The sequence below is a fragment of the Phocoena sinus genome, chromosome 1 (genome assembly GCF_008692025.1).
Source record: "Phocoena sinus isolate mPhoSin1 chromosome 1, mPhoSin1.pri, whole genome shotgun sequence".
NCBI lineage: Eukaryota > Metazoa > Chordata > Mammalia > Artiodactyla > Phocoenidae > Phocoena > Phocoena sinus.
This window is the reverse complement of record NC_045763.1, coordinates 15,973,348-15,990,771: the sequence shown is the minus strand read 5'-3', so window position 1 is coordinate 15,990,771 and position 17,424 is coordinate 15,973,348. Positions and strand designations below refer to the sequence as shown.

Sequence of the window (17,424 nt, the reverse complement as noted above, 5' to 3'; positions counted from 1 at the left end):
CCCCCCGCCGGGGGTGAGGGACCAGTTTTGAGCTCTACTGCCCTCAGACCCCACCCTTGTTTTCTCTTCTGCTTCAGAGAACACAACCGGCCAAGGGCACTGGGAGAAAGGCTTTAAATCTGCCCACATTTGTGGAGAGGGAAAGCGATCTGCCGGCTTCTGGACCTGATCTCAGGGTAGGAGCCGGTGCTGCAGGTCCTTAGGAGATGGGAGACAGGGAGGTTGGGACGCCGCAGCCGGCAGGTGACATTGAGATGGGACTGAAGCAGGAAGAAGGCGCTGGGGGGAGCACCAAGCAGGGGTCAGCAAGTGTCAGAGTCCTGGGGTTGGAAGGATCTTGACTTTCTCAGTGACAGAAGAGGAGGTCAGAGAAGTGGCAGTATGGATGGGGTTGTGGGGAGAAGGCAGGGAGCGGGCATGGAGGGTGCGGCAGCCCATGGAAGAAACTGGATTTTACTGCAGATGTGATGGGAAGCTGTGAAGGATCAATTTCTATTTTAAGAAAATCCCGCTGGCTGTGTGTGTAGCCTGGATGGTGAGGGGTGGGAGAGGGAGCTGGGGGGCCGTTCTGGGGGGATGTTGGTGGAAATGGTACATTTTTGTATAACTGGGTGTGCCCGAGCCAGAAGTGATCCGTCCCAGACTGCCAGGGGCCGGGCTGCCCCCGTCTGGGATTGAGGCCGCTGTGAGCTCGTGTCCAGGAGTTGGCCTCCCGCCTCCACCTGGGTTTCTCTTTGTGCTCAGGAGGTTGACCTGGGCCCGGGAGTGACCGAGGAGGTGGTGTTGGCAGCAGAGCCCAGTGTGGGAGCCGAGGGTGAAGCCCAGGTGGCCTTGGAGGCTCCGCATCAGTCTCTGCTGGCCAAGACAACTGCGAGAAGGGACAGTATGGAGGTGGCAGTGCTGACCGATGACCTACTGCCCACTGTGGACCAGCAGGAGGTGCTTGCCCGGTAAGCACCTGAGCCTGGGGGGTGGTGGGACCCCATGCGGGGCGGGAGGGAGCTATGCCCTGCGCGCAGGGGTGGAGGTGCCCATAGATTCTTCCTGAGCCCCACCCAGGTCTTCTCCTGATGTGGCTGAGCCTCTCCAGGAGCAGCGGGGCAGGGACGGTGCTCGGGTCAGCCAGGTGGCAGGGCTCAGCTTACGAAGCAGCACAGGTGCCACCAGATCCCCGCCTGGTTTTTGAGGGGCCAGGCCTGCAGGCTTCAGGAACTCAGGGCAGGCGATGCAGGCTTTCCCCAGGTCTCAGCCGAGCCTCCAGTTCCTCCCTGATGGAAGATGTGCTCCCCCTAGGGACAAGCCACCCCAAACACACCCTGGGGCGCCTGTGGGGCCGGGCTTTCCTCACTTGCTCTGCAGCTTTGTGCAAGTCGCTTAACATCTCTGAGCCTTGGTTCTCACCTCTGTAGATGAGATTACTGTCAGGCTCAACTCCATGACAGAGTCAGCCCCACGGCCAGGGGTTCAGCCCCCTTCGGGCCCCACAGTCCACTGTTCAAACATTAACTGAGCAACTACTACGTGCTGGGCACCAGGATGCAAGCATAGACGGGATGTCGCCTTGGCCTTCAAGGGGCTCTCAGTCCAGGGTCAGGCAGGTACACGAGGCCCGGGGAGGCAGGTTCTGGAGCAGTTAGAACCAGGTTCTGTGTAGTCACTGCTTGGGTTCCCGTCCGCCTCCACCACTTCCCAGCTCTGCCACCTAGGCTGAGGTTAACCCCTCTGTGCCTCAGCTTCTCATCTATACAGTGGGTGATAGAATCTCGAGAAGCTTGTTGTGAGGGTCAAATGAGACGACGCCTACAGAGGCGGGAGCTTGGTGTCGCGCACACAGAAAACACATGGCACGTGTGGCGATTTTCACTGTATGGTCTGCAGTGTGGTCGGGGAGGGCTTCTCAGAAGAGGGGACACCTGAATAAGGTTTGCACGAAGATGCCTCAGGGGTGGCATTTGAGGTACAGGGCACACCTAATGTGGCACAAAGGTGCAGGGGGTGTTTGGAGAAGCAGCCGCCCTGAGTTGAAGCTGGAGTGAGTTAGGGGTGGTGGGGGCAGAAGGAGGTGAGACAGGGAGGCCCTATGTGCCCCCGGGGCTTGGGCTTCATCCTGATGGGGACCCTACAAGGGTCTTAAGCAGAGCAGTGAATTGGATGTGACTCCCCTGAATCCTGGCTGCCGTCAAGCCGAGAACTGAGCCTGAAGCAGGCCTGGGCCCGGCTGCTCAGTTTGCGTGGTTCCGTCCTTTCCCTTCAGCATGATCTCCTATCCTGTTATGAATCCTGGGAATGTCTTTAGTTATACTCCCCTTATGTCCCTTTGGAAGGAGGCAGTCTAAAATACTTCTGTGGTGCTTTACTAGAGAGTAGGGAGTTCTACATAAGCCTTTGTAGTTATTTCAAATTTGTACTTTAAAAGGCAAAACTCTAAACATTTTTTTAGCATTTTAGATACAAATATTTAAAAAAACGAACTGTTCTTAATGTTCCCTGATTAAACATTATGCACTGACTGTATGGAATATTCTCCACAACCCAGGGGTATTCTGATCCCTGAGGTTGCCTGGGAGCATGGCCGCGAGCCTGCCCTGTGGTGGCACCATCAGTCCCAGGAGGCGGGAGGCGGGTGGAGCAGCTGTGGCTCCAGAGGGAAACTCTCATCCTTCCTGTGGGGCAGAACCAGCTGGGTTCCTGGGCACACAAGCTTGGAGTCAGGGAGATCTGGCAGGAATGCTGGGTCTGATTCCAAGCCAGCAGCTTCACCTCTCTGGGCCTCAGTTTACGTGTCTGTGAAGTGGGGTTGTTGGAAGGAGTCGATGAGATCAGGCTGGACATCCAGTGCTCAGCGATCGGTAGACTGTGTCACGTTTGCTTTCTCCTCCATGAGGGCAGCTTGCAGCTGTTGGAGCAGCAGGTGGTCGGGGGCGAGCAGGCCAAGAACAAGGACCTGAAGGAGAAGCACAGGCGGCGGAAGCGGTATGCAGACGAGCGCAAGAAGCAGTTGGTGGCGGCCCTGCAGAACTCAGACGAGGACAGCGGGGACTGGGTGCTGCTCAACGTCTACGACTCCATCCAGGAGGAAGTGAGGGCCAAGAGCAAGCTGCTGGAGAAGATGCAGAGGAAGGTGAGGCCCTGGGCTCCGGCCGCGCCCCCGCTGGCCCCGCCCCCACACGCAGGCAACGCTGGGCGGGGCCTTCACACCCGGTCTTGACACCTGCGTGTATGTATTCGGTACCTGCTGTATGACACACCCTATTCTGGAAGCTGTCACGGTGACAGGAGCGTCTCTGCACTCTTGGAGCTCGCGTTCCAGGGGAAGTGTGTGTGTGTAAGAACGTAGCAGAGAAAGAAGCAAGAGACTCTAGGGAGGGGTAGCCTGATGAAGAGAATGGGGGGGGGCAGGAGGTAGGGGCGGCTTTATTTTTATGTTTTTACTTTTTTTTAAGTACCAATGCCCAAATCACAAATGCAAAACTGAATTCATTTCCACAAAGTGAGTGCCCTGTGCAACCAGCACCCAGACGGAGGCACCAAGCATTAGCAGAACCCCAGAAGTTCCTGGGGCCACCGTAGATGGAGGGGGGACAGGGCCGTTCTGGTGGAGGTGGTGACTTCTTAGGTGGGACCTGATGGAAGAGCGGTCTGGTCCGAGAGACCGTCCAGTGCCCGGAATGAGGTCTGAGGTTCGGGGAACAGAAAGGCAGCTACCTGGCTGAGCTTGGGGAGTGAGGACCAGAGGAGAATGAGGCTCTGCCATCTGTGACAGACGCTTCTATGTCCTTCAGAGCATCCTCCGGGTGATCTGGGCCTCATAATGTCCTCCTTGGCCACCTGCTGCCCCCTCCTCATCCCCACTCAACACAGGCGACCGAGGGATCTTGCCAAAGCATAAAGATGATACTTTTTCCTCTTTAAACGTCTTTAGTTTTAAATTTTTCTTGGCTGTTTTCATGCCTTTTCTTAATACCCTTTATGTCCTTAATTGAATTTGGTCTTTCTTGTACTTTGGTCTACATATCTTAAGTTTTTAAAAAATTCTTTCCTCGTTTTGTGTTAATGTCCCACTTGACGTCTTCCTCATTTTTGTCCATTTCAAGATTTTGGATTTCTGATTTGAAAATTTCACATCTGTGAGTGCTTGTTTAAGGAAACTTTATGCACATTGGGGTGTTATATTTTTAATCTGTTTGGTTCCGTGTGCTTGTGCTTTGGGGGGAATTTTCTTCTGCTGAAATGCTTTGACTTTCATTTTCTGTATCTTATAGTAGCTTTGATTCGATACATCTGCTCTGTTCTGTTTATTTCATAATGTCTTGTTTTTCTGCACTCTCAGTGACAATTGAATGCAGAGGTTGTTGGAGGATGGAGGGAACAAAAAGTACCCGCCAAACTAAGATACCTTGGGACAGAAAGATGAGGCAGGCAGCTCCATATAGTCAATGGATCCGTTGATTATAGGGTACGGCACTCACAGGGCGGGACTGGGCAGGTGACAATTGGGAAGCATTCGCAGCTGCGCTCCGCAGCACTGAGGGGGCGTTGGGACAATTCTGTATTTACCTAGCGTGTGGGGGTAGGTACTTGAAAACAGGAAGAGCACTTTTAAGTCAAGATTTATGAATGGGTAACTAGTCTTGTGGGCAGTGGGAATACATCAGGGAAGGTCTTCGTCATTGTTTGGAGACTCTACCAGAGCATAGAGGCTACCTGGACCTCATCATAATTAAACAATATCTATGAACTACAAAGCCCCACACAGAAGAGATTTACTACCCTGTACAGCCCTAGGTAGGGTCCGTGAAAGGACAGGAGGAACTGAACGAGCCCAGGATAGCAACAGTTATGCTAACGGCCATACAGAGGTAAAGGTTCGGGGTGCCTTGCTGGGCTTTCCTATTTGATAGCACGCTCTTCTGGCCATACGGAAGCGCAGCTTTACATAGAGCTTTTCATTAGTGTCCTATGGCTGTAGGCTGTAGCAAATTACCACACATTTAGTTGCCTGAAACAACACAAATATATTATTTCACAGTTCTGTAGGTCAGATTCCAGGTACCGCGTGGCTTGGTTTCTCTGGCTTGGTTTCTCTGCTTAGAATTCCACAAGGCTGAGCTGAAGGTATGGCAGGACTGCATTTCTTTCTGGAGGTCCTAGGGGAGAATCCATTTGAAGGTTGCTGACAGAATTTATTCCTATGTGGCTGTAGGACTGAGGTTCCCATCTCCTTGCTGGCTGTCAGCCATGGTCATTCTCAGTTTCTGGAGGCAGCCGGCATTTCCTGGCGCCTGTCCCCCTTCAAAGACAGCCTGGACGATAGAGTCCCTCTCCTGCTTCCAATCCCTTTTTTTTTTTTAATGGATTTTTAAAAAATTAATTAATTTATTTATTTTTGGTTGCATTGGGTCTTCATTGATGCACGTGGGCTTTCTCTAGTTGCTGCGAGCAGGGGCTGCTCTTCGTTGCGGCGCGTGGGCTTCTCATTGCAGTGGCTCCTCTTGTAGAGCACGGGCTCTAGGCACGCGAGTTCAGTAGTTGTGGCGCACGGGCTTAGTTGCTCCGCGGTACGTTGAATCTTCCTGGACGAGGGCTTGAACCTGTGTCCCCTGCATTGGCAAGCGGGGTCTTGACCACTGCACCACCAGGGAATCCTGCTTCCAATCTCTTTGACTCTCCTCCTGACTTACTTCTGTGAAGCCTCCCTTCCAATGCACCCCTTCTGCCCATCTCTCTGCCCCCCTCTCCCACACTTGACTACCGTGGACCCACTCGATAATGCGGGATAATATCCCTATTTTAAAGTCAATTGATTAATAACATTAATTCCATTTGCAAAGTCCTTTTTGCCATTTAAGATGACATATACACAGGCATAACGCCAGGGGATGAAAATCATAGGGGCAAAAATCTTGCCTTCCAAAGCAGTTTAAAAAAAAAAATTATGTATTTATTTTGGTGAGAGGGGCCATTGCTTCTTTTGTAATTGTCTCTTGTTTCTGCAGGACTTTTAATTTCCACCTCAGGGGGCATCTCCCTCTTCTAAGTGCTCTCTAAATGACCTCCAGAGTAGTGCCTTAGACTGATAGTTTGAGTCCTGCATACATTTCAGTCTCTCCTATCAATTTCCCAATGTCAGGTCTGTTTTCAGTGTTTTCCCACCGTCAGGTTGGGGCTTTCTCTTTGGGGAGTGATTTAACTGCCTTCTGTCACCTTGTCCTTCCACTCCATGCTTTCCTGGGTGCCCTCCACGTACCCCCCTGTGGGGTGGGCTAGGAGCTGTCTGCTGAATTTATTGGTAATTTGAAGCTTCTAGTGTTCTCTGTCTCCCGATCAGTGCCTGGGCTCAGGATGGTTTTATTTTTCCTCCTCATTGTGCTGTATGTTTTTCTGAGGCTCTCTCTGGGGAGATTCAGATTTAGGTATCTGTGTATACATTTTTAAAATATAAACAAACGTGTGTGTGTGTGCGTGTGTGTGTGTACACCTGTCCCTCTCCCCACACATATCCTCCCCCTTCTCGGCTAAAAGTAGCTACAATACACACTTCCCCCACCTAGCTTTTTTTTTTTCACATAATGATATATCCTGAAGATCACTCCATAGCAATATCTAGAAATATTCCTCATTCCTTTTTACTGCTACATGGTACTCCACCGTGAGGCTGTATCATTGTTTACTCAAAAGTCATGGTGGGGCTTCCCTGGTGGCGCAGTGGTTGAGAGTCCGCCTGCCGATGCAGGGGACGCGGGTTCGTGCCCCGGTCCGGGAAGATCCCACATGCCGCTGAGCGGCTGGGCCCGTGAGCCATGGCCGCTGAGCCTGCGCGTCCGGAGCCTGTGCTCCGCAACGGGAGAGGCCACAGCAGTGAGAGGCCTGCGTACCGCAAAAAAAACCAAAAAGTCATGATGGACATTTCCAATCTTTTGCTACAATAAGGAGTGCTCTAGTGAATAGTCTGTGCATACTACTTTTATATTTTTGGTAGATTCCTCTGGAATCAATTCCTCCAACTGGGATTGCTGGGACAAAGAGTAAATACATGTGTGATTTTGCTAGATATTGCCAACTTCCCTCCACGGGGGCTGTGTCCTTTTCTGCTTCCACTAGCACACATGTGTGTGTGTTCTCACAGCCTCACCAACGGGTTCTACCGAAAATTTTTTGGATTTTTGACATTCTGATAGATAAGAAGTAGTACCTCAGTGTAGTTTTCTTTTTTTAAAAAAAATATGGAGTCCTCACATTATCCCCCCCAGATTTATTTATTTATTTACTTATTTGCCACGCTGCACAGCACGCGGGATCTTAATTCCCTGACCAGGGATGGAACCCACGCCCCGTGCAGTGGAAACACGGAGTCTTAACCACTGGACCGCCAAGAAAGTCCGTAGTTTCCTTTTTTGCATTAAGAAGAATTGAGATATAATTGACATATAACATTATATTGGTTTCAGTATAGAACATAATGATGGAGTATTTGTACATATTGTGAAATGATCGCCACAATAAGTCTAGTTAACATGCTCACCTCACACAGTTACAAATTCTTTTTCTTGTGATGAGAACCTTTAAGATCAACTCTCTTAGCAACTTTCAAATATGCAACACAGTGTTATTAACTGTAGTCTCCATGCTGTGTGTTACATTCCCAAGACATTTATTTTATGATTCAGTGCAGTTTTAATCTGCATTTTTTATACTGTGAGCAAGGTTGAGCATTTTTTCATATGTTTTAGGGATGTTTGCAGGTTTTATTCTCGGAACTGTGTTCACAAGATGGTGGTTCTTTTTCTTCTCTACTTGTAGGAGCTCTTTATATGAGAAGTGTTATAATTTATATTAGAGATATTAACTGTTGGTCTGTGAGATAAGTTGGAAATCTTTTTTCTTCTAGTTTGTTATTGTCACTTTTTACTATGCTTTATGGTATTTTATCATAAAATTCTTTTTGGTCAAGTTGAGCAACTTTTTTTTTGGGCCTCTCACTGTTGTGGCCTCTCCCGTTGCGGAGCACAGGCTCCGGACGTGCAGGCTCAGCGGCCATGGCTCACGGGCCTGGCCGCTCCGCGGCATGTGGAATCTTCCCGGACTGGGGCACGAACGCGTGTTCCCTGCATCGGCAGGCGGGCTCTCAACCACTGCGCCACCAGGGAAGCCCAAGTTGAGCAACTGTTAAATTATTGCATATAGATTTTGAGTCATAGTTGGAAATCTTCACTTGTGTTTTCTCCTAGAACTTGTATGGGGTTTTTTGTTTTTTGTTTTCACATTTAAATCTCTGATCCACTTGGAATTTATTGTGGTGCACGTGTGAGGAGCTGATTCAATATTATCTTTTGCACCATTGTTTGAAAAGTCCATTTACTCTCCACTGACTTCAGTGCTGTTCTTTTGTATGCTAAGTTTCTGTATGTACTTAGATGTATTTCTGGATTTTCTGTTCATTTCTCTTGCTCTGTCTGTTCATGTACCAGTGTCAGCTACTTTGTTTAAAGTTCAGAGGCTTTATAACCTGTTTTATAATCTCATAATCCTCTCTTATTTTCTTTTCCAGGTTTTACCTGGCTATTCTTTCTTGTTTTCTTCCCCCACCCCAAATGAACTGTATAAACAACTGGGTTAGCTCAAAAGAAAAAGAAACAAGCGGGTGGAATTTTGGGGAGAATTATGTTATATTTATAAGTTAGCTTGGGAGTACTGACATTTTTGTGAAGTTGAGTTATCCTGTTCAGGAACATCCATGCCATATCTTTCTATTAGTTCAAATCAATTTTTATGTCCCTCAGGAGAATTTTATAGATTTTCTCATATAGGTTTTAGACATATCTTGTTAGTTTTACACTTAGGTATTTTATTTTGTTTGCTTTCCTCTATGGGGTATCCTTCTCCATTATAACTTTTTTTAAAAAAATAAATTTTATTTATTTATTTTTGACTGCATTGGGTCTTCATTGCTGTGCATGGGCTTTCCCTAGTTGCAGTGAGCGGGGGCTACTCTTTGTTTCAGTGTGCAGTCTCCTCATTGCAGTGGCTTCTCTTGTTTCGGAGCATGGGCTCTAGGTGCGCGGGCTTCAGCAGTTGCGACACACAGGCTCAGTAGTTGTGGCTTGTGCTCTAGAGGGCAGGCTCAGTAGTTGTGGCGCACGGGCTTAGTTGCTCCGCGGCATGTGGGATCTTCCCGGATCAGGGCTAGAACCCGTGTCCCCTGAATTGGCAGGTGGATTCTTAACCACTGCGTCACCAGGGAAGTCATCCCCTCCATTATATCTTCTAACTGGATTTTGTTTGTGAAATGAAGGCTATTGGCTGACAAAGGTATTTTTAAAAATCATTATGAAATAGAAGAGAACACTTCTCAACTCTTTCTATGGGGCCAGTAACACCTGATACCAAAACCAGACAAAGACATAACAAGAAAACTATAAACCAGTATTTTAATGAGTATAGATAAAAAACGCTCTACAAGATACCAGCACACCAAATCTAGCAACATATAAAAAGGATTATACACCATGCTGAAGTGAGATTTATCCCAGGAATTCAAGGTTGGTTTAGCATCCAAAAATCAATTAATGTAATATCAATAGAATAAAGGACAAAATCTACATGATCATCTTAATAGATGCAGAAAAAGCATTTAACAAAATTCAAAACCTGTCATGGTAAAAACACTCAGCAAACTAGGAATGGAAGGTAACTTCTTCAGCCTGATAAAGGGCACGAAAAACTCACAGCTAACACCATACTCAGTGGTGAAAGACAGAATGCTTTTCCCTTAAGATCAGAAACAAGAAAAGGGTACTTGCTCTTACAACTTCTGTTCAACATTGGACTGGTGGTTCTAGCAAGGGCAGTTAAGCAAGAAACTGAAATGAAAGGCATCTAGATTGGCAAAGAATAGGTAAAACTATCTCTAGTTGCAGATGACATGATCTTTATATATAGAAAATCTTAAGGAATCCACTAAAAAAATCTACTGGAATCAATGAACAAGTTCAGCAGGATACAAGATCAATAAGGAAAAAGCAGTTGTATTTTTGTACACTTGCAATGAATAATCTGCAAATAGATTTAAGAAAACAATTTACAATACATCAAAAAGAATAAAATACTTAGGAAAAAAATTTTTTAATAAATTTATTTATTTTATTTATTTATTTTTGGCTGCGTTGGGTCTTCGTTGCTGCGCGTGGGCTTTCTCTAGTTGCGGAGAGTGGGGGCAGCTCTTTGTTGCAGTGCACGGGCTTCTCATTGCGGTGGCTTCTCTTGTTGCAGAGCACGGACTCTAGGCACGTGGGCTTCAGTAGTTGTGGTTCGCAGGCTCAGTAGTTGTGACGCACGGGCTTAGTTGCTCCACAGCATGTGGGACCTTCCTGGACAAGGGCTCGAACCCGTGTCCCCTGCATTGGCAGGTGGATTCTTAACCACTGCATGACCAGGGAAACCCAGGAAAAAGTTTTACAAAGGATGTACAAAACTTATATTCCAAAAACTATAAAACATTGTTGAGAGAAATTAAGAATACCTAAATAGAAACTTCCCTGGCGGTCCAGTGGTTAAGACTCTGCACCTCCACTGCAAGGGGCATGGGTTCGATCCCTGGTTAGGGAACTAAGATACCCTGTATGCTGTGCAGCGTGACCAAAAAAAAAAGAGAGAGAGAGAGAAAAGGATACCTAAATAAATGGAAAGATATACCATGTTCATAGATTGGAAGACTTAATTTTGACAAGATGGCAATATTTCTCAAATTGATCTGCAGATTTCAAGGCAATCACTCTCAAAGAACCAGCTGGCTTCTTTGAAGAAATTGACAAGCTGATCTTAAAGTTCATATGGAAATTCAGGGGACTCAGAATAGCCAAAATAATCTTGAAAAGAATAAAGTTGGAGGACTCATACTTCCTGATTCAAAATTTACTACAAAGTTACAGTAATCAAGGCTGAGTGGTACTGGTGTAAAGACAGACATATAGAATCAGTGGAATGGAACTGGGGGGTCTAGAAATAAACCCTCACATTTACAATTAGTTGATTTTCAACGAGGGTGCCAAGATGATTTAATGGAGAAAGGATAGTCTTTTCAACAAATGATGCTGGGACAACTAGATACCCACATGCCAAAGAAAGATGCTGGACTCCAACCTCATGTAGTATACAAAAATTAACTCAAAATGAGTCAAAAACCTAAAAAGAAGAGGTAAAACTATAAAACTCTTAGAAGAAAATGCAGGTTTAAATCTTTATTACCTTTAATTAGGTAATGCTTTCTTAGGTATGATACCAAAAGCACAAACAACAAAGGAATAAAAGATAAATTGGACTTAATCAAAATTAAACTTTTGTAGGAATTCCCTGGCAGTCCAGTGGTTAGGACCCCACACTTTCACTGCTGAGGGCCTAGGTTCAATCCCTGGTCAGGGAGCTAAGATATCCCACAAGACGCAGGGCGCAGCCAAAACACAACAAAGTAAAACAAAAAAAGAACCAGCAGGTATTTAAAAAAAAATTAAACTTTTGTGCTTCAAGGAACGCTATCGAAAAAGAGAAAAGACATCTCACAGAATGAAAGAAAATATTTTCAAATCATATAGTATGATAAGATGCTTGCATCTAGAAAATATTAAAAAAACGTACAACTCAAGAATAAAAAGACCACCTAATTTTAAAATGGGCAAAGGATCTGAACAGACATTTCTCCAAAGAAGATATACAAATGGCCAATACACACATGAAAGGATGTTTAACATCATTAGCCATTAGGGAAATGCAACTCAAAACCACAGTGAGATACCATCTCATACCCACTGGGATGATTGTAGTAAAAAAGACATACAATAACAAATGCTGGTGAGGATGTGGAGAAACTGGAGGCCTCATATACTGCTTGTGGGTGCGTGGAGCCCTCATATACTGCTTCGAAAAATAGTCTGGAAGTTCCTCAGTTGCTTAAACATAGTGTTACCATAGGACCCAGCAGTTACACTCAAGAACAACAAAAATATATCCACACAAAAAACTGTACACTGATGTTCACAGTCGCATTATTTATTATAGCTGCAAATGAAAACAATCATGAATGAAAAAATAATGTGCTATATCCACACAATGGAATATTATTTGGCAGGAAAAGGAATGAAGTACTGACATGTTCTACAACACGGATGAACCTTGAAAACTCTATGTTCATTGAAAGAAGCCAGATACAAAAGACCACATGTTGTATGATTACATTTATATGAAATGTCCAGAATAAACATATCTATAGAGACAGAAAGTAGACTGGTGGTGATGATTGTACAACTCTGAATATGCTAAAAGCCACTGAATTGTATACTTTACTTTTTTATTTTTATTTATGTATTTTTTTGCGGTACGCGGGCCTCTCACTGTTGTGACCTCTCCCGTTGCAGAACACAGGCTCCGGACGCGCAGGCTCAGCGGCCATGGCTCGCGGGCCCAGCCGCTCCGCGGCATGTGGGGTCTTCCCGGACCGGGGCACGAACCCACGTCCCCTGCATCGGCAGGCGGACTCCCAACCACTGTGCCACCAGGGAAGCCCTATTTTTTTATTTTATTTTATTTTTTGGCTGTGCTGCACGGCTTGTGGGATTTTAGTTCCCTGCTAAAGGATTGAACCCAGGCCCTTGGCAGTGAGAGCGTGGAGTCCTAACCCCTGGACCACCAAGGAATTCCCCAATTGTACACTTTAAATTGGTGAATTGTATGACGTGAACTATATCTCCATAAAGCTGTTACAAAAATCATTGTGGGGGGCTTCCCTGGTGGCGCAGTGGTTGAGGGTCCGCCTGCCGATGCAGGGGACGCGGGTTTGTGCCCCGGTCCGGGAAGATCCCACATGCCGCGGAGCGGCTGGGCCCGTGAGCCGTGGCCGCTGCGCCTGCGCGTCCGGAGCCTGTGCTCCACAACGGGAGAGGCCACAACAGTGAGAGGCCCGCGTACCGCAAAAAAAAAAAAAAAAAAAAAAAAAAAATCATTGTGAATGATTACAAAGGTACAATAATATATTAAGATTGTTACCATGAATGCCATGTATCTACTATCTAGCTACATTCATGGAGCATAATTCATTTAATTGAAGGCCCTGTGTACCCACCCCTCCCTGATGGCTCCCCGCCCACCTGTGTCCCACCAGGCATCCTGTGTTCTCAGTTGATTGCATGTGACTATCATTCCCATGAATTTATTTTTAAATTTTTAAAAAATTTTATTTTATTTATTTATTTTTGTCTGCACTGGGTGTTCGTTGCTGTGCATGGGCTTTCTCTAGTTGCGGTGCACAGGCTTCTCATTACAGTGGCTTCTCTTGTTGCAGAGCGTGGGCTCTAGGCGTGTGAGCTTCAGTAGTTGTGGTGCGCAGGCTCGGTAGTTGTGGCGCGCAGGCTCGGTAGTTGTGGCGCACGGGCTTAGCTGCTCCGTGGCACGTGGGATCTTCCCGGACCAGGGCTCAAACCCATGTCCCCTGCATTGGCAGGCAGATTCTTAACCATTGCGCCACCAGGAAAGCCCTCCCATGAATTTAAAACAGTCTTCTTTACTAATCAAACTGTCCCTGCTCTTTGAGGAAACAGATTGTGCCAAGGTGTCTTGGGGTTCAGGGAGGGCCTGGTTGGAGTTGGGAGTCCCCATGCTTAGGAGGCTATGGAGGGGCCAGTCTGGCAGACCTGGGCAGGAGATCAAAAAAATCTGGAACCCATGGTTAAATCAAGGTGGGTCTGATTCTTAAGTCTGGTGTTTGTCACATCATAACAGGATTGTGGCAGTGGGAGAACAAGGACTGTTGAGTCTGAGAATTTATGCCTATTGCTTCTTTTAGATAAAGAGTTTGTACAGTTCTCTGAGATCCTGTAGGACTGTGGTGACTACAGTGTTATGTGTGCAGCCTTTTAAAAGGCTCCTGAATAAAATGTATGAGTGTGGGACAGAGACTGAGGGCTGGCAGTGGGGGTTGATGATAAGCCTCTCTTCCTGCTTTCTGCCGGGCTGTGGACCCTGTAGGTGCTCATTTAAACGCTGAGTGGAGAGGTGGGAGGGAAGGTGAATGGATCAATGGAAGGATGACAGGACAGACGGTGGAGATCAGAATGGATGGGTGAGTGGATCAGTGAGCAGAGGATGAGTGGCTGGCCGGAGGGGCAGGGAGCAGATGCAGAGGTCAGATGGATGGTGAAACGTGTCGATGTCTTTCCTCCTCACTGCTTGTCATCCCTTGTTTTTAGCTTCGGGCGGCAGAGGTGGAGATCAAAGATCTGCAGTCAGAGTTTGAGCTAGAGAAGATAGATTACTTGGCCACCATCCGTCGGCAGGAACGTGACTTTATGCTCTTCCAGCAGCTCTTGGAGCAGGTGCAGCCCCTGATTCGCCGGGACTGTAACTATAGCAACCTGGAGAAGATAAGGCGCGAGTCCTGCTGGGATGAGGATAATGGCTTCTGGAAGATCCCCCAGCCCATCATCATAAAAACCAGCCTCCCAGTAGGTCAGGAACTTTGCTGCGCTGCCCCCCAGCAGTTGTCCCCGCCCTTCTCCACAGTTTGCCCTCCTGCAGGCTGACAGGTGGCCATGCACCTCTCCCTGCTGGCTGTGGGTACAGCAGACATGTGACTCTGGGTACCCAAAATGTTGGGGACCTAAGAGTCAGACAGATGTGGGTTGGAATTCTGGCTCCACCATTCCCTGTGTGACCCTTTGGGGACTCAGTGCCCTCCTCTGTGAAATGGGGATTAATAACAGCACTTTCCTTCAAGATTGCTGGGTGGCTTAAAATGTGTTAGTACATGTAAAACCTTTAGAGCCACGCCTGGCGCATCTTAAATGTGTGGTACATTTTCTTATCATGATCATCATTGTCATTATTTCATCCTACAATAACCCTGTGAAGGACAAAGATGTTTTACACCTGTTTTACATATGAGGAATCTCAGGGAATGTAAGTGACTTATCCAAAATCACAGTCATAGTGGTGAGTTGTAGGCCAGGGACAGAAATGAGCTGTTCAGAGTTTCAGGCCTGGTTCACCTTCTGCTTTTGCCACTGACCTCCTGTGTGACCTTATGTTGGTCACTGTCCCTCTCTGGGCTTTGGTCCCCTGATCTTCACAAAGAAGGGGTTGGAAAAGATGATCTTGAAGGCTCCCCCACCTCCACTGAGTCAGTGTAGGGCCAGACTTGCGGTGGATCCTCTCCAGCCACGTGCTGGCTCTGCCCATTCAGGGAGCAGCAGTTTCCTACATCCCACAGGGCCCGCACCGGTCCTCACCTGGTCAGAGGGTATCCATCCAGGTCCTACATCTCTGACGATCACGGATGGCACTGGCACCATCCCTACTGAAACTCCAGCCGCCCCATTTCCCACAGTCTGCAGGCAGAGTGGCCTTTCTCCCTGCGCCCACCTGCTCCCTAGCCTGGAGGCAGTGGAGTGGCTTCTTTGGTCTGAGCCCTCCTGTTGTCTGTTTCCCAAAGCCATCCCCTTGCTTGGGCTGGGAGGTGTCCTCCCCTGGCTCCAAGCCTGAGCCAGGCCTGAGCGCCCAGCCCCCTGTCCCTCTGGCCCTCATTCCAGGCAGCAGTGACCGCAGCTTCTGTTTTCTCATAGCAGTTTCAACAGGGCTACAGAACAGATCAGCCCGCAAAAACTCCACAGCGGACAATGGTGAACCAGGCACGGTAAGGTCTCTGGGAGAGCGAGGGGAGAGCTGGCACCGGGCAGGCTTGGCCCCCAAGGTGCAGTGGGTCAGTGCTGCTGTAGAAACTGAACTGTTTCTGTCCATCTCATGATTAAAGTAGGGGGCTGAGCCAGGATCCTTTCTGTGTAATTCTTTGCACCCAGACCCTCCACGCCCTCTGGCCCTCATTCAAAAGCCCTTTATGCACATAAAGACCAGAGGAAAAGCAGGGGTTCAAGGCAGCCCACCCTGCTGGTGAAGGACAGAAGCTTCAGCTTCAATCCCAGTGGCCAAGGAGTTCATTCTGGTTCCCTTGGTCCCAGCTGGTACCCTTGGACTGAAAGCATCCTCAGAGTTTCCATAAACAGTCATTGGGATTCTAAAGTCACTTTATTTCATATCTCTCTTGTTTTGTATTACAACAAATATATATCCTTAAAGGAGAGGTCAGCTAACTTTTCCCTAAAGGACCAAACAGTAAATATTTTAGGGTCTGGGGGCCATATGGTCTCTGACACAACTCCTTGACTCTGCCATGATAGCACAAAACCAGCCATACGCAATATGTAAACAAATGAGCACAGCTGCGTTCCAGTAAAACTTTACAAGAACAGTCTGTGGGCCAGATTTGGCCCATAGGCTGTAATTTGCTGATCCCTGCCTTAAACCATTACAGATATTTTGGAAAACCTACACAGAAAATACGTTTGCAGTCATGATAAGGCCACTCATAGGTTAATGAATTCCAGCTAAGCATCTCCTCCTGAGCGACTCAGGCTGGTTAAAGCTCTGACCGGCTGCTTTTGATGCCTTAACTTTGTAAAAAAAAAAAAAAAAGTGTTAAGTTGTTCCTGAAACAACCATTCTTAACCTGGGACCACAAATGGGTTATATTAGAATGCTTTTAGTTCCAGTAAGCAAACTAGGGAATTTATTGGTTCATGTTAAGTGCACCAGTTTCAGGCATGGCTGGATCAAGGGGCTCAACCAGTCCTGGTTCTGTGTGTTTCTTGACCTTTTGGCTCTGCCTCACTTGGAATCCTAGGTTTGGACTCAGGCAGGCTTTCTCCATGTGGCAGGAAAGATGGCTGCTAGCAATTGGTGATCCAATAGGAAGAGAGACCTGGTCTTTTAGAGCATCCTTAAACCAGTGCTTGCGGCAGGATTCTGATTGGCTCTGCCTGGGTCATGGGCCTACTCTTGGACCAATGACTATATCCAGAAGATGTAGTTCTGTGATTGGCCCAGTCTGGGTCACGTGTCCAGCTGTGTAGCAAGGGGATGGGCAGGTAGGAGTGGTGATATTCGGGTCCTATGAATGATCACCCCACCAGGACCACGTCAAGTGGGAGAAGGTAGTTCCCTGAAGTAAGAGATTCAGGCTGAAGAAAAGAAATCCACTATAGCAGTGAAAAATACTAGTCCTTGGTGATAAAAATGTTGGGACTCCAGTTCTCATGATCAGGAGTGAGCTTATGAGCTGAGTACTGTGTTACCTATTCTATGAATATATTGTGACGGGTTTAAGGGTGTGTGGTATCGTCCTTGCCCCGATGGACCTTGTTTTGAGCTTTGCAGGAGGAACAAGGTCCTTCGCGTCCCAAGGAAGATGGGGGTGGAAGGTGGGGAGGAGCATGTGTAGGCCTGGCTGGTGACCGTGACCCTTTTGCCCTGAGCTGCCTAGATCCCACCGCAAGTGTCTGGGGTCTGAAGTGCAGGGTACACCAACGTGGGCAGTGAGGTTCAGGG

At 47.5% G+C, this 17,424-nt stretch overlaps 1 protein-coding gene across 7 annotated transcripts in view; it reads left to right on the top strand.

Annotated features, from left to right (window-relative positions):
* KIF17 (kinesin family member 17) overlaps positions 1–17,424 on the top strand; it is a 51,063-nt gene that overhangs the window by 29,444 nt on the left and 4,195 nt on the right. For 5 of the 7 annotated variants that reach the window (XM_032615472.1, XM_032615434.1, XM_032615414.1 and 2 more), the window contains 5 exons: positions 78–176; positions 745–950; positions 2,890–3,121; positions 14,235–14,493; positions 15,606–15,676. In XM_032615472.1, coding sequence (XP_032471363.1) covers positions 78–176; positions 745–950; positions 2,890–3,121; positions 14,235–14,493; positions 15,606–15,676 — 867 coding nt within the window. The remainder of the gene's footprint in view (positions 1–77; positions 177–744; positions 951–2,889; positions 3,122–14,234; positions 14,494–15,605; positions 15,677–17,424) is intronic. The other 2 variants (XM_032615452.1, XM_032615443.1) reach the window with 1 other exon arrangement.